At 33.0% G+C, this 22,757-nt stretch overlaps 2 protein-coding genes across 5 annotated transcripts in view; one reads left to right on the forward strand and one right to left on the reverse strand.

The window, feature by feature from the left end:
* Nucleotides 1-18,286, forward strand: part of LOC118735655 (probable serine/threonine-protein kinase roco9) — a 41,455-nt gene extending 23,169 nt beyond the window's left edge. For 2 of the 4 annotated variants that reach the window (XM_036465542.1, XM_036465543.1), the window contains exons 3-8: nucleotides 10,781-10,942; nucleotides 13,647-13,805; nucleotides 16,874-17,152; nucleotides 17,289-17,388; nucleotides 17,473-17,653; nucleotides 17,732-18,286. In XM_036465542.1, coding sequence (XP_036321435.1) covers nucleotides 10,781-10,942; nucleotides 13,647-13,805; nucleotides 16,874-17,152; nucleotides 17,289-17,388; nucleotides 17,473-17,492 — 720 coding nt within the window. In that variant the 3' untranslated portion in view covers nucleotides 17,493-17,653; nucleotides 17,732-18,286. The remainder of the gene's footprint in view (nucleotides 1-10,780; nucleotides 10,943-13,646; nucleotides 13,806-16,873; nucleotides 17,153-17,288; nucleotides 17,389-17,472; nucleotides 17,654-17,731) is intronic. The other 2 variants (XM_036465544.1, XM_036465545.1) reach the window with 2 other exon arrangements.
* On the reverse strand, nucleotides 18,273-21,617 carry LOC118735656 (lysophospholipid acyltransferase 7). The gene is made up of 6 exons (XM_036465546.1): nucleotides 21,309-21,617; nucleotides 21,116-21,242; nucleotides 20,845-21,046; nucleotides 20,616-20,767; nucleotides 20,185-20,561; nucleotides 18,273-19,883 (listed from the first exon to the last, which is right to left on the reverse strand). Exons 1-6 carry the CDS (start codon nucleotides 21,518-21,520, stop codon nucleotides 19,472-19,474), a joined length of 1,482 nt encoding a protein of 493 aa, XP_036321439.1. The 5' UTR covers nucleotides 21,521-21,617; the 3' UTR covers nucleotides 18,273-19,471.
* Between the last annotated feature and the right edge of the window lie 1,140 nt (nucleotides 21,618-22,757).

Consider the following 22,757-nt stretch of genomic DNA (forward strand, 5'->3'; position numbering starts at 1 on the left):
CTTAAATCTAATATCCTAATATTATACATTACATTGAGCTCAATTGCCTTCCTGATTGTTTTTCGAACTCAACAGGACCTTTCTTTTTAAATGTATCTAAGTGGATTGAAATAGATTACCAACAAAAATTTGTATTGCTAAAAGATATGTACATATGTATAAGGTAGTGGCCACATAATTAGGGATACTATTTATTTATACGTTTTGACCATTTATTTAAGAACTTGCGTCGATTTTTGAGAACTTTTGACAAAGTATGTTAAAAAGGTTTATATATAGGTATACAATTATAAATAAATAACGAAAAAATAAATGGTCAGAACTTGTTGTGTCCCTAATATGTGTACATATTACCTCGTAGGATTGTGTCAACCAGTATAGGTTTGTTTAGTGGTTTTCTCTCCCATCTGCCGTCACAGTTAAGCTGCAGCAATTCCTCGTCCGAAAATGAATGTTTAATACCGCTGGCTACGTCCTCAGACACACCTTTTATTTTTGATATACATACGTAATTGACCTTTGAAAAATTTATGTACAGCAATTAGAACGTGAAATATGTATTCCATAATATAATTCATTATCATGGCTTGTGCATACTCTGGATCTTTTAATTTTGTTTCTAATACATCCACAGTGCAATAGGACTGCAGTGGTAGAGAACGGGCGATGCGATGCAATTTTTTAATATTGAATTCGTAAATCCGTTTTTCTTGCTCATGACGGTATTAAAAGCTTTTTTATTCATTTTAAATGAAATATTTTATAAAACTTATCTTTATTTTTCCACAGCACTTTAAGTTTTGAGCATCTTTTCGCTTTGCGTCTTTCTTTTTTTCTGTTGATGTGCGCATTTGAACTTCTTCAGTACCAATTACTTTATAATACGGTTTTATTTATTACGTTTATATATAAAAAGAATGTCATACCACAATGAAAACTTTTATTTTTACTTACTTTTGCGATGAGCGGGGTCGAATAATGATAAAATTAAAATTAAACTAATTAAGTTCAAAATTATATCCAAGTACTTCAGTACTCGACATTAGGTTCGTTCGCGTAGCTGTTAATTGTTCATGTTTAACCAAAACTTACAAGTTTTTGCGTTCGCGTACGCAAAAAACTTGCAAAGTAGGGGAAATTGAGAGAGCAAAGTGACATTTCATTTTGAGGGGAAGCTGTTGGTTTCTGCTGGAAAAATTTTTGCCAACAGCAATTTGCCAACAGGAAAACAGCTGATCAAAAACAGCTGGTTGGCATTTACGCAAATCACAAAATTGAATTTGATGGTTTGGAAGTTAAAAATTACAAAATGCGACTAATTAAACTTTTAAGAAATAAGTAGTTATTTGTTTAATCAATAAACTGTGTCAGTATAACACTTTGTGATAACTTTTCGTACGTTTTAAATTTTACACTTTTGAATGTAAACAAAAATTATATCAGCTGTTCGTCTAACTTGCAAGTTTCTGCAAATTTTCTGTTCGCGTACTATTTTGGATATTTCTCTCTTGTGAGCGAACAGATGACATTTCGCCGGAATTTGGCAGTTGGTTGGTTTCTGCTGGAGATTTTAAACGAACGCACCTATTATTTGGCAGATACAACTACTTTTGTTGAGCACAATATGCAGCCCTAGTGAATCTTGTGGTTACTATGGCAACCAACTACCGTTACTTCTATCAGCATTGACACTCACTTGATCGATCAAATGACAGTCATTCCCTACAGAGCCAAACTGGCATATACAATTTTGCATATGTGTTAGTTTTCGTTGTGAATGTGTTGGAGTTTCTGTCAATCGCGTCTTGTTGGCGGTGCTTTTAGTCTCGTTGGTATGTTAGTTTGTGTGTGCGTCTACCAGTATGTATGTACGTAAGTTTATATATTTTTGTACTTAAGTGTAGTTGTAAGGCGTATGCTAGGGTGATGTCGAGTATGTTATTGTAGCGTAGGCGAAGCTAGCTACGTTACACATTCGTAATAAGAAATCTTAAAAACATAAAACGCCCTTTAAAATACACCCTTTAAACTAATTTATCCAAAGGTTTCGAGTTGTTTGAATCAAACCAAAAATGGAGAGATGGGGTAGCCCGCTTGGCATTGAATGTCCCATATATATATACATTGTACAAACATACATATGTGCATATGTCTCGTACAGAAAACGTGTTAAATTCAACATTCAAGTAGGCGTCAAAGTGAGAAGAAGAAGAGCAAAAGGTTGATAAGAGACGCATTATCGCTCGGAAACTCTTAGTGCGGAACTGTTGTGTACATACAAAACAATAAAAGTAAAAATATAAATGAAAGATACAAGAAGAAAGAAGTTACAATCAGAAATCAAATTATTGTTGTACATATGTATGTATGTATGTACATATCGATCATTTACTTCAATAATGTCATAACTCAAAGAAATTAAATTTTTACACAACACAGAAAGAAGTAGCGGTAATTCTGGCTCCTTAACTAAAATTTATATATGTATATTTTTTTTTTGTTTTGGATTATGAAACTATTGAAGTAAATGAGCAATATGTTAGTGTTTACTTATGTATGTACATATGTTTGTACCAGAGATGGGTGCGGGATATAGATACCCACGGTAGGTAGTAAGGGCAATATCGAGAATGTTTTTAAAAATTCGCGGGTGGTCCGAAAAAAAATCCCTCCTCCGACACTCCCGATAAAACCCGCAATTCAGAAAATCCTCCTTCAAAAGCATTAACAGCCAGTTTCACGACAGAAATTTATGCGAACAATTATTTTTTATAAGAGTTTAATATGGAAACTGACAGAAAAAAACAAAACATGCATACAACAGGGAGTCGGTTACGTCGATAACTACATATGTTTAACCGGAGATTAGTGTTAACCGGACATTGAGTAACCGGCCCTAAATGTGCTTTCGTGATACCGGCAGTATATAAAATTAGCACCTTTTAAATGTTATATTGAGACGTAAACGAACAGCAAAGCAAGACTTAATAAACAGAAGAATTCTGATCTTTCAGGATGACGAAAGTAGAATATGAAAATTTATAAAGCGGGACAAATCTAAAAAGCGTTTTTAAAAAAAAAAAAAAAAAAAACAAATCAGATAATAATTTTTAGCGTGAATATGCAGCCGAACAGATATGAATGCAGTATGTATGCATATGTATGTATTGAATAGGCACAAAAAATTTGACTAATTCGCGTAAATATTGAAATTATAGTATTGGCAATTCACGGTTTATTGCATTCACCCATGTGTCGTTGACGTCATAAGTAAAAAAAATAAACGCCTACATGTGGGCACATGCGTGTGCTAGGGTGGGCCAGAAATGCATGTGAAAAAGTAAAGTCGGAATTTTAATGCCCTCACCCCTAGGGTGTTCTATATCGAAAAAAATTACACCACTGTTTTTTATTTTTAAACAAAAAAAAAATAATATTTAGAGGTCCCTCAAAGCGCTGAAAGTCTCCATGTACTATTTTACATATGCATATAAAAACAAGTTTTCGTAGAATTGGTATAGAATTCTTGAAAATCAATATTTTTCGATCGGAAATCTTCGTTTATTTTCAAATGGGTCTCCCATTGCATTTTTGAGATTGATTGATAGGGGTCCTATAATAAATAATTAGTAATACAAAATGGTTAAATAAACAATAATTTATGTAGATATTATTATTGGAAGTCTCCTGAAGAGAAACGAAGTTTTCCGAACGAAAAATGCTGACTTTCAAGAATTCTATACGATTTCTACGAAGACATGTTTTTCCCCATATAAAATAGGTACATATGTAAATGGAAATTTTTGAGCGCTTTGAGCGACCTCTAAATATGTTTTGATACCATAATAAAAAAAAAAGGCAGGAGTAAAATGTTTTCGGCATAGAACAATCCTAGGGGGTGAGGGCATTAAAATTCCGACTTTAATTTTTCACATGCATTTTTGGACCACCCTACTATTTATGTGCATATGCATATACATATGTACATCAACGCATTTGTTTGTTTGTCCTATGAAAAACAACGTAGGTCAGTTAGATACGAGCACATAGTTGTAAACACTTTATTTAAAAATATAAAATCGGGTAAACAAAAAAATAGCGGTTCCACACTAACACACACATTAACTGGTTATTTTAAGAATTGCGGAGGTACTGACAAAGGTTCGTCTTCTGCAGAATAACTTCAAATAATCCACAATAAATAATTACGTTGCAAGACATATTATTACTAAATTATGAAACGGAGAATCTTAAATTGGCTCTACTGAAGAATATGGAATTTTGAGTTGTGTTGTTAATGCAGAGGACCATCGATATGTGCACTTCCATAGTAAAAATTAATACATAGGTATTTTGTTCTAGTGCTAGTACACAGAATAGCGGAAGTAGCGGTCATTTCATCATTGGGCTCGGTTAAAGTTTTTTAAATAATGAGAAAGTAAATCTCTTGCCTCACCTTCGATAATGAATGGTGTAAGAGGATGGTCTCCGGCTCGATAAGTTGGCCATTCCTCAGCATAACCGAACCTTCGTTATACATACACCCCGCGGCAAAAGATAGCACATCAACATTTTTACCAGTTTTGACTACTTTTCTTTTGCTTTTTTTTTTAAGGTTAATTGTTTTTATGTAAAAGTATAGCTCTTTATTTAGCAAATACCATATAAATCTAAATTTCAGACTTTGTACAAAAATTATAGAAACTCCGCAAACTTTTTATCCCAATTCTACGCATTTTTTTTTTTTTTTAACTTCTAGAATAATTTTTGTTATGCAGTTTTACAGCTTTTTAAATTCTAGTATAAAAAAGTTCAAGTTTTAAGTTTCTAAAAAATCGCGTTTATTTTTGATAATTTTTTTGTTGACGGTGTTATGCGAAAAACAAAACACAAGCGGCTTGACAAATCAAGCGAAATATCTCTTTGCCTCAATCCATTTGTGTTGTCTATGGGCGTGTTTGAAGGTTTGACAAACCGCTTAAGGGAAATTTGAGCAAAAATCCAAATTTTTTGATTTTCTGGCCGCCATGTTGACGTTTGATCAAACCGCTTTCGATTTGCATGGTAAAATCGCCTCATTTGCAACGGAATTTTCACCGAGTGAGGACATAAGGGAGAAAAATGGAAGAAAACCAAACTTCTTTACATTTTGAACCGGAAGAAAACTAAAGTTTGGTGCATTTCAAAACATTAAAATACAAAGCATCAGAAGAAAAAGTCTCAACTTGCGCAACCTTATTGAAAACTACATAGCATCCAACCATGGTTGCGCACATTTTGCATTACAATCTGTTGAGGTTTAGAATAGAAAGAGACTGATGCTGATGTAGTTTGACATTTTGGAATGTATCCATTCTGTGCTTGAACGACTCATGTGTGCATGGTGTATGACGAAATGGGAAAAGTAGGTTTGAAGTATGTTTCACAAGCCGCTTGTGTGGTATATTTCGCTGTTAATGCAAAAAATAAAAACCCCTAGCCAAAGGACAACTCTTTAGATTGATAGTCAAGCAGCCACCAAGGATCTACTTCGCAGTCGAAAAATGTTGTAAATAGAAAAGATATGCGGCGCTTATCACTGAATGCCAAATACGAACGTGGCTTATACTTTGAATGCGTACGTTCATATCAAATCGTGCCGCATTCATTGGTAAGACGACCGAAAAGCCGCGCTGCAAACATTTGTCAAATCCCCCTTTGAAAAGGCCTAAGCCATAGCCTAAACTCATCAGTGTTTACACGCATTCACGTTCTAATTAATGACGACATTTTTATTAACTGCCATAAAAAAGTAATTCACTAAAGTTTACATTCTAATTCACATACACACATATGTATATACTAGGAATGTTTATCCCGGGATCTCTTTTTTTAGGTCCCGAAAGTCCCGGGATTTTTGGCAAATATTCCCGGGATTTGCGGGATTTGTAATGTACACTGGTGGCAATAATAGAAACGTCTTATGTTGACCAGGTTTGGCTATATTTCTTTTGTTTATTTAATATTTTTTTTTTTTATAAATATGTGGCTCATTATACATATAATACCTTTGCGAAACCAAGGGTCCAATATAGTAAAATTTCGTCCTTACTTTTTCTCTCTGACGTCAGGATTTTTTAAAAGAACTTTTTTTTTTTTTTTTAATATTATAACTAACTTTATTAGCTTAAAAAAAATAGATTAAAGGGACATTTTCAATTCCTATTCGTCCTTGTAAACCCAAAAAATTCCGTAGAATTCTTTCTTTCATTTGGTACCCATATTTTTGTTCTACATTGCAATGATTTTTTTAAATAAGTTTTGCGACTAATCATATCTTTGAACTTATAAAGTTCTTTTAGAAAAATCATGACGTCAGAGAAATGCGCATTTTCATATAAGTATGCAGTAAATTATATGTAATATGAAGCAGACTTTTACAAAAAAAAATTAAATATTGAATAAAAAAAGAGATACATATGTATATACAAAACTGGTCGAGAGCTTCGCAAACAATATTGATGCAATTTTTTGATGTTAAGTTGTTGAAAAATAATAAATATCTAAATCCCGGGACTGATCTCGGGATGCCGGGATAGTAAAAATCGAAAAAATTTACATCCCTAGTACATATGTATGTGCGTCTACAAATAAATGCGTGCAAGGCGAGGAAGATTTTGAAGGTGGCAGCGCTTCAATCACAATAAAAGCAAAGAGCGCTACACAAATGTGCGAGTGAATTTAGTTTGCTGCCATGTAGTTTTGTTTTTAGTAAATTTTATTACACAAACGAAATAATTAACACAAAAGGTGAGCGCGAGATTTTCTTGAAGTGTTATTTACTCTGCGCATGCGTGAAGATTAATTCGGGCGCTATTTATCATAGCCGAATTTATTGTAATTAATTTTTGTTTGTCATATATGTTTATTTATAGGTAAACAAGTGGTTTCTGTTGACTTATTAGTTACATGAAAAAATATATTTTTCTTTTGCTAATTGCTTACACCAGAATATCAAGCCTATGCATACGTAACAGGGAAACTTCTAAAAATAAATATTTGTAAAAATCAAAGCCAGAAGCAACCAGTAGGGCAGGACCTAAATAGGAGAGTCACGGTATCCAGCAGTTGACAGTGGCATAGATCGCAGAGCTGTGGACAAAGGGTTCGTGATCAAAAGAAACCAGAGGCGGACAAAAAAAAACAAGTTGTAATCGTCGTAAAACAATTCTATTTATACCCACCTGATTGTTTTCGTACGTCACACTGTTATTTACAATGATTTTTAGTTTCCGAGTTTAACCAATAAAGATTAAAAATAATGCAAGAATTTATGTATGCCACCAGAAACCAGAAAAAACGATTAAAAACAATAATTAAAAATTGAGTTTTATTTAAGGTAATTATTATTACTTGATTGTTATTTTTTCGCTCAAAAATAAAGATTATTTTAGGAGTTTTATTTTTTCGCTCAAAAATAAAGATTATTTTATGAGTATTATTTTTTCACTTAAGAATAATGATCATTCAAAAAACTCAAAAGCTATACCAGCGTGGTTTCCGCCGTATTATTTTTATACGTAGCGGCACCCTTATCAAAGGAATAAGTCCCAAAATTTCCAGGTCAAAATTTCAGTAAGTTGCGTCTGTATAGCACTTTCAATTTTATAAATAATCATTATTTTTAAATGGCAAAATATAATTCAATAATATTTATTGTGACTGAGCTAAAAAATAAAAACCAAATAAAAATAATTTCCAGAAAATAGTCGGAAGACTGCAGAGAGGTTTTTATTTCAAAAACTCGTCAATCCGTTTCATGTTTAATCATGACCAGGCATGGGCAGAGAGTTAGCAGGTGCTAAAAGAGCGTAAGCGTCGTCGCGTGTACGTATACAAGCGAGAGCGCAGCGATGAGAACACGACAGCATGCAAAATGAATTAGGCACACTAACCCATTCTCACTTTTAGCGCACGCTTGTTTGTGGTAGTGCCCACCTCTGATCATGACCATACAGATCTCAAAACTTCACAGTCGTCCCGTTTTGTTTTTGCGTCATTTGCAGCTGATCGTTGTTGTTATGGCTATATTTTTTTTTTGTATTTATTAAAGTATTTTAAATGGTACCACGCCGTACGACACTTAAATTAATATTTTTTAACAGGATTGGAAAGTACCAGCTGTACTTTTGCGTTTTGTTATTTTTTGCTTATTTTAAAGTCATTTAAACTCGCACATTTAATCTTTTAAGTAGACATTTAACGATTTAATGACATACATATGTTTGTACATATGGCGCACTTCATTCAAAAGCGTATTTTAATTAAAAATTCCCCGCTTGTCAGAAAATGCAAACAACTATTTCTCAAGACATGTTAGTCATATATTTAGGTAAGGGAGAAAATTACAACAAAATTTTGCTTCCGTTTTTGCTAGAAGGTAAATACATAAACTCGAAGTTAGCGTGTGCACGGACGGACAGACAGTCACCGCTTAATCGATTTCCTTTTTCATTCTGATCATTTATGTATGTATACATTTGTCTATAACTATCTCGATTCGTTTTGGCTGTTACAAACAACCGTTATGTGAACAAAGTTGAGCTCGGGTATAAAAAATAATAATTAACATTAAACCAGCAAAAGAAAAGTAGTCATATATGTATGTATACATATGTATGTCGCACTCCCATTATTTAAACCATAGATAAACTATGTGAATGTAAGGGGTAGTGTAAGCTCCAACCTATCGAAAATGAAGGTTACAACATTAAGCCAAGATTTTTTAATGTTAATTCAAAACTGTGAGTATGCTGCTTTTGTCTTGTCGACTAGGCTCATAACTTTTCCAAGCCTTAAAAAAGTGTATTAAAATTGTTCTGATTTCGCCTTGTTCACGTTGATTTTAATTATTTTTTTTTTTTTTTTTTTTTTTGTAAAGTAACACTCTTAGCATTTTCGTGCATACAAAAAAAAAATGCCTGATATACTTTGGAACAACGTCCGTGAAAAATTGCATAGAAACTCTTATTAAAAGGTTAGCAATTTAGATGAATTTTTTGAGGATTTTCATAATTTTTGAATAAAGTTTTGAACTTGGATTTACAAACAAAAAAAAAAAAAATAGCCAAAATTTGGTAAAAGGTCGGGTTCCTATTTTTTCCACTACATGTGATATTTAAATTTGACCACAGTAACAAAGCTTTTTATTTTTATATTACGGATTTATCATCGTTTTACTATTTGCATCCTTTATTAATCCATTCAGATTAGTAATCCTTTCAGATTGAATTAAAATTTTTATGAAGATTTCTTGTGTTTTTTCTAAATTTTATATAAGATTGGAAACGTCGATTTGTGTATGTGTATGTGTAGTTTTGGTAAAAGCATGAACAATCCCAGCCAGCAAAATCATCGTAAACGAGCTCGTAACTGGATATTTTCTCCAAGAAAAACCGGCTAAAAAGTCGTTTATTATAGCCGTTTACGATTCGTTTTCGGATCGAAAAAGCATTCGTATGCGAATATTATATATTATAAAATATTGTGGTTGAAGAAAAATTTCCAACAGAATGAAAATTTTTTCTTGTGCTGACAAATTACTAAAAGCCTCTCTCTTTTACTTTATTTTTTCTGTTTTATTGTTTACGAGCCTTTCTCTAACTTTTTGGCCGATCGAGAATCCCTCGTAAAACTTAATATTCGTAAAATGTACGATTTCTTGCTGGCTGGGATATTTTTATAAAAAAATAACCACAAAAAATTTAACTTTGTGAATATTTAAAAACAATCAAAAACACATGTTTGAGTCACTGTATGTTCTAGAACCTGTAACCGCTTTTTTTAATTGTGCATTGAACAAATATAAACACATAAGTGAGGTTGTGTTGTTGTTTTGAATTTATCACACTCTTCAATTGAATGTTGAAATTGCTGCTACTACTGCAGTTGCAGTTAAGTTAATATTAGCTATTCAAATTAAAGCACTCGCATGCCACTTTCAAGTAGCAATAAATAGCAGCGCCACTTTAAACTCAACAATTCGTAAATAAGTAAATCGTTAAATGGAAATGGAAAATATTGTTCAAAATCTGCGCAGTTATTTACAACGACCTAAAACGAGAAAGTGATACCTACATAAGTATGTACATATGTATATTTATGTATATAAAAAAAAATTCAAAACAAAACGTCATATCGCGTTAATTGAGTTTCAAATCTGGTCGAAGCCAGTTGCTATTTTCTTGCTTTGTTGAACCTTCAATTATTCAAGTGGTGTGGCGCTTTTTAATTTTTAATATTTAGCATAGTATATGATGGGCTTACACAAACATATACAGTGGTCGAAAGTTCCAAGTTTCTGCAATATTTCAAAAAAAGTCAACAAACTTTCGTAAAAATGTCTAACTTTTTTAATTTGATTTCCTAGAAAGATTCTGAGTATGCAGTTTTGTAGCCCATTGAATTCTACTAGAACAAAGTACACAAGTTTCAAATGGCTAAAAATTACAGTCGATTTTTTAGATTTTTTTTCTATATTTTATTTATAAATTTTTACGAAATTTTGTTAATTTTTTTTTTAATATTGCAGAAACTTTGGAACTCGGATTTACACGGATTTTGTTAAAGAATGAACAATGTTTTTATAAAAAATAGCCAAAATTAAATAACAACAAAAATAATATGTTAAAACTTGTCAAAATCTGGTGCGGCTATAGTTATTTCGACCACTGTACTTACACACTACATACATACATACTACATACATATAAAATCTATTAATTTTTTATTCTCTGTACAGACTCCCTGCTGTAATAAATTCTACAAGTGTCGATTCTGTCACGATGAGAACGAATCACATCACTTCGATCGTAAAACGCTAACCGAATTGATATGTTCCGAATGCAATACACGACAAAAGGTACAGGAGCAATGTGAGGCATGTGGCACGCGATTCGGCAAGGTAAGCATTTAAAGACTCATTTGTGTATTAAGCATAAGCAATTATGTCCCAACAAACTTAAAAAAAATATATGTATATCTCCAACGTTTGAGAAATTTATAGTTCTCAAGTTGATATCCAAAAAAAATAAGGAAAAATCTTATTAAAAAGTTTAATTTTTTTTTCAATTCAAAAAAAAAAAATAACCATCTAAAAGATTTTTTGATCAACTTTTTACAACAAATTTAAATTCCTCGGTTGAAAATCTACAAGAAAATTCCATAGGTAGGTCATTATGTCAACTTTCGAATCCATATTTTTCCATATTTTTGTATTACTCATCATTTTGTAGTTCTCAACTTAACCTGAAATTCAACTTAACCTTAAATATTTATTGGGGTTCATTGATACGCAGATAGTAAGGGAACTCTAAAGCATGTTTGCTTTACATAGGGATTAAGGCAACTAGATTATTATATTCGTCTTCCAATGTTCACATTGTGTGGTTCAACTTCAAAACGGATTGTTTTATGTTGTAGTCCTTTTTTGTTGCTTTCGTAGTATTTTGTTCTTCATCCAGAACTTCCTTTCTCTTTTTCGAAATAAAATACTTTAATACCTCTTTTCCTTAAGTAGAAATGGGTAGAGTTTTAATCGTCTGCCACCGAGGTGGTCAATGCCCGTGCACCATTGCGCCGTGAAATTAGACAACCAAGCTTACTGATGGAGATATCGCCCTGTTAGCCAGTGAGGACAAAACAACAGGCGCTGTTGCGGGGTCTGTATGGACTAAAACAGCTGCATCGCGAAGCGGTCCCACATCTCTACCGTAGCAACCCATCTTTAAGGGGAAACTCAACAATATCCTCTTCCAACAAGGGGCATTACGCAGACCCCCAGTAGTCTAAATTTCGACAAAACCAATTTCGAATCAAAGCTCATTGACAAATACTCGTTATGCAAAAACAGGCCACACAATACCACACACTTCCTTGCTTGCCCCAGACACTCCACCCAAGTAACACTGTAGGTTTGTGGGACTTAGGGAAAAATTATACGAAATAATGGAAATAAAAATACGCTTGAGATGCTGGCCGCTGGGAATAATATCCGAAAAGTTCATCATGTTAGAGAAAATTAACATCACTTCAGGCTCTTTCTTTTTATGAAGCAAAAAACTACTTAGTCTTAAACGGTGTTCACAGGCAATTTTAGATGCGATTAGTTGAATCTAAAGTTAGCTGCTCCCAACTTCTTTGGAAGCGATTAGTTGAAAGGCCGTTCATACCAGGCGATTGTTGATTTCAGTTAAAAGTTGCCTGTAAAATCGCCTCATGGAAACAACGTTTTAGAGTGCATAGAGGAACTTTATTTCCGAGCAAATCACAAAGATAAACAACTGCTCTGGATATCAGTGTACAAAAGCGAACATGGCAAAGAGGTTAGAAAGGCCGGCAAGAGATAATATAATTGTTGTCGAAATATTGTTGCTGTTGTAACAGTAAAAAAATACCAAAGGTTTTTTCGGGAATGCTGCTGGAATGCCAAACCTTGATATGGATCGTTCTGGATACGAAGAGCCGAATGTCATGTGAACGTTGTCGGTTGTTCCGGTAGCTAATCACCCTCATTGCGAGACTGGTGTCGTATGCAATTCGTTTTTCGAGAGTCGAATCGTATCGAAAATTTCACGTCATTGCCTAAAATTTCCACTCGACTAGTGTATTAAAACGGAAAAACTTGGCAGCACTGTATAGTTTTCGACAAATTTCGTCGTTTACTTCTTTCAGCACGACAGTAAACAATGCCAATGTTGTCGAGTCGTACAATTTAGCCTAATTTACGACTTACGCAATGAGGCTGCATATGATTTCAGGAAGAGGTTAAGGAAAGTAAAGAAGGGCATAGAAAGGTTGCGCCAGACGAAATACTTTTTGGTATAACCAAAACAGTTTAAAACTTCTATTCAATCTATCAAGTCTCTAGAATAAGCAAGGTTTTTCTAGCCCCTCTATTAGCAGAGTGAGACCACATACAAGCAATTGCTAAACACAATCATATTTTTGAAATTTCTAAAGCGTGTAGATTTATAAGAAGTGTAATGAGGATGAACAAAGGTCTCCAGCGTTCATACGATTGCAGTGCATGTCTCAAAACGCATGAAACAAGACATGCAAACATGCTATAAGTGAACAGTGAAATTTTAAGAGTTTGTTTTTCAGCTTATATGTATGTACTTGAGCTAAAAGCTTCTAAAATTTATCTGCCTTTTAAACACAAATTTAGTTTACAAAAGAGTTTTTAAGGTGTTGACAGCGCTTCAGGCATTCAGAGCAGAACTCCACGAAAGCCTTTTCATGCAACCACCGCTTTTCAGGCTTTCAGCACTTTATTTAGCTATAAGTTGCCAGAGCGGTGAAGGCCAAAACGGCTAAAATCTTGGGTGCCTAAAACTGCTCTCCTTTGTTCACAACTCTTCAGGCTCGCAATACTTGGAACACTTGAAGCTGAAGGAAGTTAGAATTCAACATCAAGCTTTTCAAGCTTTATGGATTTCGGCACTTACACGACCGTAATACAAAATTTATAGCGGAATAGGGCAATAAAGGCCTCAAAAGCGCTGAATGCCTGAAATGTTTGTTGTAGAAAGCATTGAACGCCTGAAGATCTGGTGCAGTTCTACTCCAATTGTAACTAATTTAAAGTTTTTTTTTCTTCTTCACAGTACACCTGCCTCATTTGCAATTTGTTCGACGACACCGATAAGAAGCAATATCACTGCAATGGCTGTGGCATCTGTCGCATTGGTGGTGCTGAGAATTTCTTTCATTGTGAAGTTTGCGACATGTGCCTGCCCATCAGATTGAAGATCGACGGTCATCGGGTAAATAAATTTAACAATTCAATTACTAAATACAAACATACATACACATCTGTGGACTTTTGGCAAAACAACTTGTTGTAAGTTGAGACGATTTGCTTTAGATTAAAAAATAATAATAAATTTCCATTTGCAAATTTATTTAGTAAGCTTTTTATTAAACTAAATATATCTTGAAACTGCAACTATGATTAGTTGAAAATGGTATAGAACTCAATGAATTAGCGCTTCAAAGAGAAAGATCGCTTTCGAGTTAAGTTGTTTTGGCGCATGTCCAAAGATATATACTTATGTACGTACGGTCGTATGTATGTACATATCATAATCACCCCAGCAAAATGCTCTGCTTGACAATGCAGTTCTTTAAATATTCCGTTAGTTGGCTCTTAGATACATCCTCAAAGCGATATCTTAAGAAATACGAGTTTTTGTGTTACACTCAGAAAAAGGTTTAGTTATAATAACCAAGATTTGGTTATAGTGACCAAGTGGCATAGTTGGATATGGCGAAATAAATATCTAGTTCACGAAAGTCTGCAATTTACTTGAGCCTTCTAGTTGGGACAAATGTATATTTGTTAATAATTACAAAACGACTACCTTGAGTGGACAATATTGTTAGTTGAATAAAATCATTGTTGAGCAAATATAAACAATGCTTTGGTTGATACAAGTTTTCAATTAATTTTATGAACTTGCTGTAGACGTGAATCAGCTAACCGTTTATTATTGGAAAAAAAGTTTCAGTTTGACACAAATAAAAATTTACTCGATGGTTGTTGTGTTTACTTCTTTTATTTGCATATATTAAGCATAAAAAATACAAACATATTTACATAAATAGTTACTAGTGCAAATAATACATATGTATATGGTGGTAAGAATTTACTAAAAAGAAACGATTAAACAGGAATAGTAGTGCGAAAACCCAGGTCAATATCTGCTGGAAGTGCTGGTTTAAGTATACTGCTTTGCTTTTTCCTTGGCTAAATAGATACTTTCTAATTATAATTCACATGAATTATATATCCACTGAGAAACGCCGGTTGGCATCAAACTTTATATTTTTAAATAACCATACCCGCACCGAAACAACTCGAGGCGATGGCAAAACTGAAACTGAGACAAACAAGCCTGGGCATGTCATAGCACACACCTTTCTTTCTCTACCCAGCGCAGTGATCGACATGCCATAGCTTACTGAGCGCTCTGTAACCACACGCGTGTTTCACCCGTATACGAACAGCGGTAGCGGAGCAATGATTTCCACGCACACAGTCTCATTCATTGAATCGTTTTTATGCAATGGACGGCATACTAGCGCATTCAAACGATTCAATAAGTGGGACTGTGTGCATTGCTTAGCTGGCGCTCTTCGTATGTGACACACACATGAGCTCAGAGAGCGCTGATCATTATTTAGGGGGTGCTCATAAGCATGAATATATTCCGCTCTCAAACCAAATCGATCAACTAAGATTTGGTAACTATGACTAATCCATGTGTTGAAAGAAAGCTTATCTGTATTAGCAGAGCTTAATGGCATCCTTTTATGAACCATACTTTAAGTTGAATGGAATTTGTAGAAATATGCTTCAAAAAAATATTTATTAGTATTTACCAAACCCTTCAACTAAATTAACGATTTGGTATAACCTAGATGAATATTAGAAGCTTTAATATATTTAGTTATAATAACCAACCCATGGTAATAGTTCCCAATCCTTGGTCACAGTTCCCAAATATTGTCAAAATTCGGGAACTAAATATCTTTAGTTGTCGAAACTAATCCTTTTTCTCAGTGTATCTTTATATCAGCCCTATACAATTTTATCATGCAGTCAGAGCCAAAATAAGTATACAGCTTGCTCTATTTTCAAGAAAATATGTTTTCATTCGTATTTTATGAAAAAATTAAATTTTCACAGTTTATATAAAAATCCTAAAAATTCAAAAAAAAAATCGTCAAAATTTCAAACTTTTTATTTTATTATTATATTTTTTAAAATATATTTTGGTCATGCATTTTATGGACAAAATGCGCAACACCCTTCACAGCAAAAAATCTGAAAAATTAACGGTAATTTTTAGTGACTTGAAACTTGCACTTTATTGCACTAAAATTGTATGGGCTAAAAAACTGCATACCTGAAAGTTTTCTAAAAATTTTGAATAAATTAAATTGAATTTTTGTGAATGTTATATAAAGTATGAAACTTTTATTTTTTTGGTTTATATTATAGAATGAACTATATTTTCATACAAAATATTAATATAAACGATTGGTTCAAATCGTTTTCGCGCTACAAAAACCAAACGATTTCAAAACATATGAAACAAAATGAAAGCAAAAATTCTGTAGAATTAAAGACATAAAGTTTTTGGGCCCACAAGGATGAATAGGTATTGAAAATGTCCTTATAATTAATTTAATTAGTTTTATTTTATGAAAATTTTTTAACAAGCTCGAGGCCCAGCAATTTAATAAATCGGAAACTTTCGTTCTATTAATATTTTTTTAATTGTCGGTATTTTTTAAGCTAATAAAATTAGAAGGAGACGAAGTTTTAAGTTGTGGTGATGTGTAACATCAAAAATAAGTATTGCAAATTTTCAAGAATATTCAGGGATAAAATTTTAAAATAACATTTTCAATATCTATTCGTGTTTATGCACCAAAAAATGGCATCGTTTTTAAATCTACAGGATTTTCGCTTTTATTTGATACTCACGTTTTTATTTTACATTGCACTGATTTTTTTTAATAATTTTTTGAATTAATAAATAATCTCTTTGAAATTTGGAAATCCTTACAAAAAAAACTCCTGTCGTCTGAGAGAAAAACTAATAAAAAACGCAGTTTTACTATTTTTATGAGCGCTCTGTAAAATCTTAAACTTGTCAAATAGGACATTTTGCTTTGATGGTAACGATATACTACTTGTACATACCTACACACATATATGTACTATATAGAAATTTACATACATACCTGCTATAAATGCATATGACGAATGACGTTCTATTTTCTTTTTATTTCTTTTGTATTCACATTTATCAATTCCATGCAGTGCGTTGAGAATATTTCGCGTTCACATTGTCCGGTATGCCTAGGCGATATACATACATCACGCATACCATGTCACATACCCGATTGCGGTCATTTGCTGCATAAGACTTGCTTCGATCAGTTACTCAACTCTGGACATTATACATGTCCTATTTGTCAGACATCGTTAATTGACATGACAGCGCTGTGGGAGTATTTGGATGCGCAAGCGGTGTCATTGCCGGTGCCAAAGAAGTATGAGAATCAACGAATACATATTTTTTGTAATGACTGTCACAAGGTATGAGTATGAATATGAGTATGGCTAGAATTTAAATAAAAAATTAAATTGTATAAAAAAATGTATTTGATACAAAGTTGTCTCCATTAAGATTGTGAACTTTACCTTATACTTTTTTCTTTTGAATCACTTGCAGACTTCTAAAACCAAATTCAACTTTATCGGCCTTAAATGCATGCAATGCGGTGCCTACAATACAACTCAGGATGTGAAGCGGCGCATGTCGCTGGTGACAGGTTAGCGCTGCCTTTTGCACTTGTTAACTCGAATTTCAAAGCTGTTCTTGTTCTTGTTTTTTTTTTTTTTTGTCTTAATTTCAGATGAACCCTCGTCGGCATGACGGCACACTCTTTATTATACATATTTACATACATTTCTTTGCAAGTAAAATTGTTGTAGGATTTTTTTTTGTTGTTGTTTGGCCGTTAAATAATGGAACTCTTGCCATTTGAGATTGTACACTGCTGGAGCGCCGCCTGTTTACGCTGCACAAAAATGCTAGTATGTGTTTGGTAGCAGCCTCCATGTTAAGTAAATTATGGTTAATATTTTTCCTTTTTCCTCCCTTTAATTTAACAGCAAGGCGTGAAAGTCTTCGAAATACTGAAATGGGTATACTATTTCACATGCCTGATACATAACAAACAACATTTGGGCAATTCGGGTGCTTTAGCAGCTTTACGTTAACTATTGCGATATTTGAATGAATGTGTATGTAAACTACTCGTAAGTTAATTCGAGCTGGTATCGAATACATAAATCGAATTGAATATATCGTGCTGTTAATAGTTTACATTTACATACATAAACATACATAATATATGCATTAGATTTGAAATAACAGTTTTGTGTAGTCAACGAATTTTATTATATATGTATTAGTTTATATTTAAATAAATAACATACAGTTTTGAAAAGTAATTTAGTATATGAAGGTTATAATATTATGAATTAAATTGACTTTTTTCTTTTAATATAAGCAACTTTAGATTGGGCACAAACTGTTGGCAATGTTCAACGCAAGAAGTCTTTGGTATGGATATAGAGTTATAAATTCGATTTATTGTCGCAAACTGAAGAAATAAAAATATTTAATAAATAAACCAAATGATTTCAATAATTGAACGCATTTTATAGATTGTTCTAATTTTAATTGGATTATTGCCTATGTAGACATAAATTGATAATACTCATTAAACGCATTTAACTCGTTAGTCGGAACAGGAGCTTAGCTTTTTAAAAGTTTTTGTATTGTGCAAGAGTAATATATTTTCGACCCTTTACGAGTTATTCGATTTTCGATACTTATAGATTTGCTCGCTGAATAAGACTCCGAAGTCGAAACTCAATAACCGTTCGTTTTTCTCTTCTTAACCTCAAATAATCTACTGTTTTTGCCAAATTTCAACTCAATAAACTGAACTTCTAGGCTGGTTTTCATTTTCAATAGCTAGTGGGCCAAAAGGAAATTTACATAGTCCAAACTTTAAAAACTGTTACTTAAGGTACCGCGAAGTGAGAAGCTGTGTAAGCTTAATGATTTTTTTTTTTTTAGCAGACGTAAATGCATCGGACCAGAAATATGTTTTATATATTAGACGGCAGGTAACAAAGGCGTTGAACTACTTCTTCTAAATTCTAGAACATTAATTTTTTATGCCACCAAATACACGCACTTTCATTTGCAAAAAGTTAAGCCATTAACAATAAATTTGCCCTAAAACGTCATTGTGCGTTAACGGATTTACTGTTAATAACACGAAAATAAATTAAACCAAATTTTTTTATAAATTTAAAGCTTTACATATGTAAATAGTTATACATATACTACATGCGTTTTCTAAATATAAAATAAAATACATACATGCATACTATGTATATATAAAGCAATACATTAACTTACAATCAACTGCATATAAAAATTGTTGCGTTCTTCAAATCGAATGCTAACGAACTTATCAGCTCGGCATAAAATAATAAATACATATCACATTTTCGACAAAACGTTGTGCTTTAGTGTTAATAGTAGTAGTGTCATAAAATACTAAGCTAATGGAAACTCGTTTATCTGTAGTATACGTATAAAACTAGTACCTTCTTAGTACGGTAATACATACACCTTTTCGCATTGTCAAATTTTAAAGCTATTCAGTACATCTATTGATTTCAACTGCCCTGGAGTAAATATTGTATGTATGTATAAAGCCATTACAGCATATTTGTATATAATAATACATATATAGCACATATATAAATATATAATTTTATAATTATGTATAGTTCATTTCTCTCGACTATAATTACAAGGCCCTCTCATATTTATTCTGCTTTTATTAGTATCTCCTTTTCTGCATTGGCAACATTTGCTTCATTCATATCCTTTTGCTGTCGCCGTTTTTCCGCTGCCTTTTTAATTTTTGTCAAATATACTCCCAAGGCCATCATAACAAACCAACCCACATAACCAATATGATATACAGAGCTGTAAAATTTCCATATATTAGTGAATGATGCTAGAAGGAAAGCAATGCCAAGGTAGCTGAATGCAAAAAATTTTGCAATCCAAAAGATAACATCGATTATTTGGCGCTGCAGGCCGACAGTGTCCTTGCGCACTAATTTATTCCATATATCTTCCAGGGAAACGTAAAACGGTGCACCCATAATACAGAAATAGTGACCAGGACGAAAACCATGCCAAAAGGCGGAACATAACAATGTAACGATGGTTCTAAAAAATAGGTGTGAGCAATGAAATACTAGATAAGATTGTAAGATTTTTAAAACACATACATAGAAATTGTGGAAATGGATTTCAGGCAGAATGGGCATAAGAAATATGTATTTTAAAGATATAATGATATGAGATTCCAATTGAATAATTTGTACTGTCTTAACCTATGTACATATATACATAAATCATTAATAGCCAACAAAGTGAATAGCAAAAATTTAAATCATTTCAGCGTTCTTCACCTTGTCAACTTCAAAATTAAACATAAAACCTATACAATAAACACAATAGGTCTCACCTGTACTTCTTGCTTGGGAATAGCTTGTAAACGTTCACCGCCAACCAGTATTGGATACATATATTCCAATGTTTCATACCTTCACGGAATGTCCAGCATGTCTCTACGCTGCGTACTCGTGTATTTACAATTGTTGTGAAATTATAGCTATGTTTTTCAGCATCACGTTTCAAATGTGCATACTGTTTCCGTGGACCTTCACCATTCGCAACATCAGCATCGTCGGGATAAGCGCCAAACCCTGCCATAGTGCAAACGCATTCGCTTAGCGTTAAGCCAGTGTATATGCGCATGCGAAAGACAAAGAATGTCGGCCATACGTACATAAGGCGATAGATAAATGAACGCTCTTTATAGAACTCATCGCTCAAGGCATACTAAATGTCGACAAGAATTAGCAATATTTTGTTGTTAGATAGTTTATTGCTTACCTCAAGCGGCCATATGTAGTTAGCGACCAAATAAAGTGAGCAGTAGAGACCGGCATACTTTAGTTTCTCTATTGTAGCGGCAATATGAGGCGCATAGTCTTTAAATGGCATATCGAAATAATCGAGGTATGTGCGGTAGCGATAATATGGACCTAGATACGATTGATGTAAAAGGGGATATTTACTATATTAACAGCATGGAGTCAATTCTTATTTACTAAGGATGTACCTGTTAAGACGCCAATATAGTTAAAGCAATAATGGAAGATCTCAACAAATCCTATATTTTGTAACTCTACATCGTAATCTGTAATTTCCACCAGCTGTTCGCTTGATGTTGTGCCTTCAGCAGTCTTTCTTTCAGCAATTTCTTTATCACGTTGCCGCAATTTTTTCCAAGCAGCCGTCTTTTCAAAGGCTACACCGGAAACCTAAAAGGTACGCAGATCAATATTAACAGACTATGGAGTATAACTTATGTTTTTAAGAACAAATAATACCTTCAATGTCAGTATCATCTGTACCATATTGGTGTGGCCAGGATAATTTGGCAGACCAAACCAATGTACCAAACGAAAGAATACCAAATAACCGAACATTATGCAAAATGTAATCAAGTGGCCTTGGCTAAATGTTATAGTGTAAAAATTTTAGATCCAGTGGTCAAAGTTTAAGTACAAAGGTTATGCTTACCTTGGGTGCACGTAGATTACAGCCAACGCTCCTACGACCGTAGAAGTAATGCAATGCAAGGCATGGTACCCTGAAGCTATAAAAACCACCAGCAATCCGAGTCCGGTGCTAATAAATTTTCGTTGCGTTTCATCGCTTATTTTTTTGATATAATGTCCCACGCCGATACAGCCAAGTAGGCAGATGACGTAGATCACGTCATCAAGGCTCATAATTTTAATATTTTTATTAAATACGTAGACTAGCACTTCTGAAAACTGCTAAAACAAATAAAAAATCAACAAAGAAATGCAATCGCTGTTATCAGAATGATGCACTTTGTTAGTAACGATATCGATTAATCGACAAGTGTCTTTAATGCTCGCAATCGATTTTTAAAGGTGGTTCAAATATTGATTTGTTAAAGTTTGTGTTTATAATAATCTTTTTAGGGATTTACGGAACACATCAAGATAACCAGCCGTTCAGCAATGGGAAAACTAAAAATGCAGACCGATAGTGCTTTGTACGCTGATTTTAACTATATAAATATTATTTGCCGCAATCAAAAAGTAAAGAAGATATAAAAGGTTAAAGAAAATTTTTGCGATATTTTAAAATATTAATATTTTCTAAACTACGTAACCGATTAAAAAAGTAATAATACCAAAGCAAAGACAATTAACCTATCTTTAAGCTGATATATAAAATGTGTTTGCTTGCTTATCTATTTATGCCAAAAATATTAGAAAACAAATAAAATGTTATAAGTTTTTCATAAAATAACTATTTTTAGAAAAAAGTGCATGATCAATGCTAAAGACATATATATTATTTAGAAAGTGCAAGGTGTGGTAAACCTGGGGCTGCCGCCCCAGTGATGTCTATTATGGTTACTAGGTGTTTTATAAAAATGTCTTGTATATAAAAATGTCTTGTGCAAATGAATATTTAACATTTTTCAAGCGAAAACCCGCAAATGAAAATTGTGAATTTTGGCCATTTTCCTAGGAAACCATAAGGGACCTAGGTTGTCGGGGGTTGCATTTTTGTCAATGGCGGTTCATTCCCTCTCCAAAAAGGTGGGTTAGAGGTGCCACGTCAACTTACCTTTCGGCCACCGCCCCTTTAACGAACGGCCATAATGGAAAGCCAACCCGTTGAATTAACTACAATATGCATTTGCACACACATGCATTTATATTTTTTATTATCACTGAATTCTGAAAACTCAAAAGCAAATCATGATATAATATGTATATCAAATTAAAGGTAAAAACTTGCACTTTCTAAATAATATAAATTTTTTTAGTATTGATTATAGACTTTTTCTAAAAAAAAGGTTATTTTATGAAAAAATCATGACATTTTTTTGTTTTATAATATTTTTGGCTGAAATATATAAAAAAAACATACACATGTTATATATCAGCTTGAAGATAAATTAATTGTCTTTATTTTGATATAATT

Source organism: Rhagoletis pomonella, unplaced genomic scaffold (assembly GCF_013731165.1).
Source record: "Rhagoletis pomonella isolate Grant_MI unplaced genomic scaffold, Rhpom_1.0 Rhpom_scaffold_00003, whole genome shotgun sequence".
In the NCBI taxonomy this organism is placed as follows: Eukaryota; Metazoa; Arthropoda; class Insecta; order Diptera; family Tephritidae; genus Rhagoletis; species Rhagoletis pomonella.

Bases quoted from the DNA above. Each gene is read 5' to 3' on its own strand.
- LOC118735656 (XM_036465546.1), bottom strand. From the start codon at position 21,520: ATGAGCCTTGATGACGTGATCTACGTCATCTGCCTACTTGGCTGTATC. The intron at 20,768-20,844 runs GTACATCCTTAG...AATCGTATCTAG, and splicing joins CTATATTGGCGTCTTAACAG to GTCCATATTATCGCTACCGC. The intron at 20,562-20,615 runs GTAAGCAATAAA...GTCGACATTTAG, and splicing joins ACTACATATGGCCGCTTGAG to TATGCCTTGAGCGATGAGTT.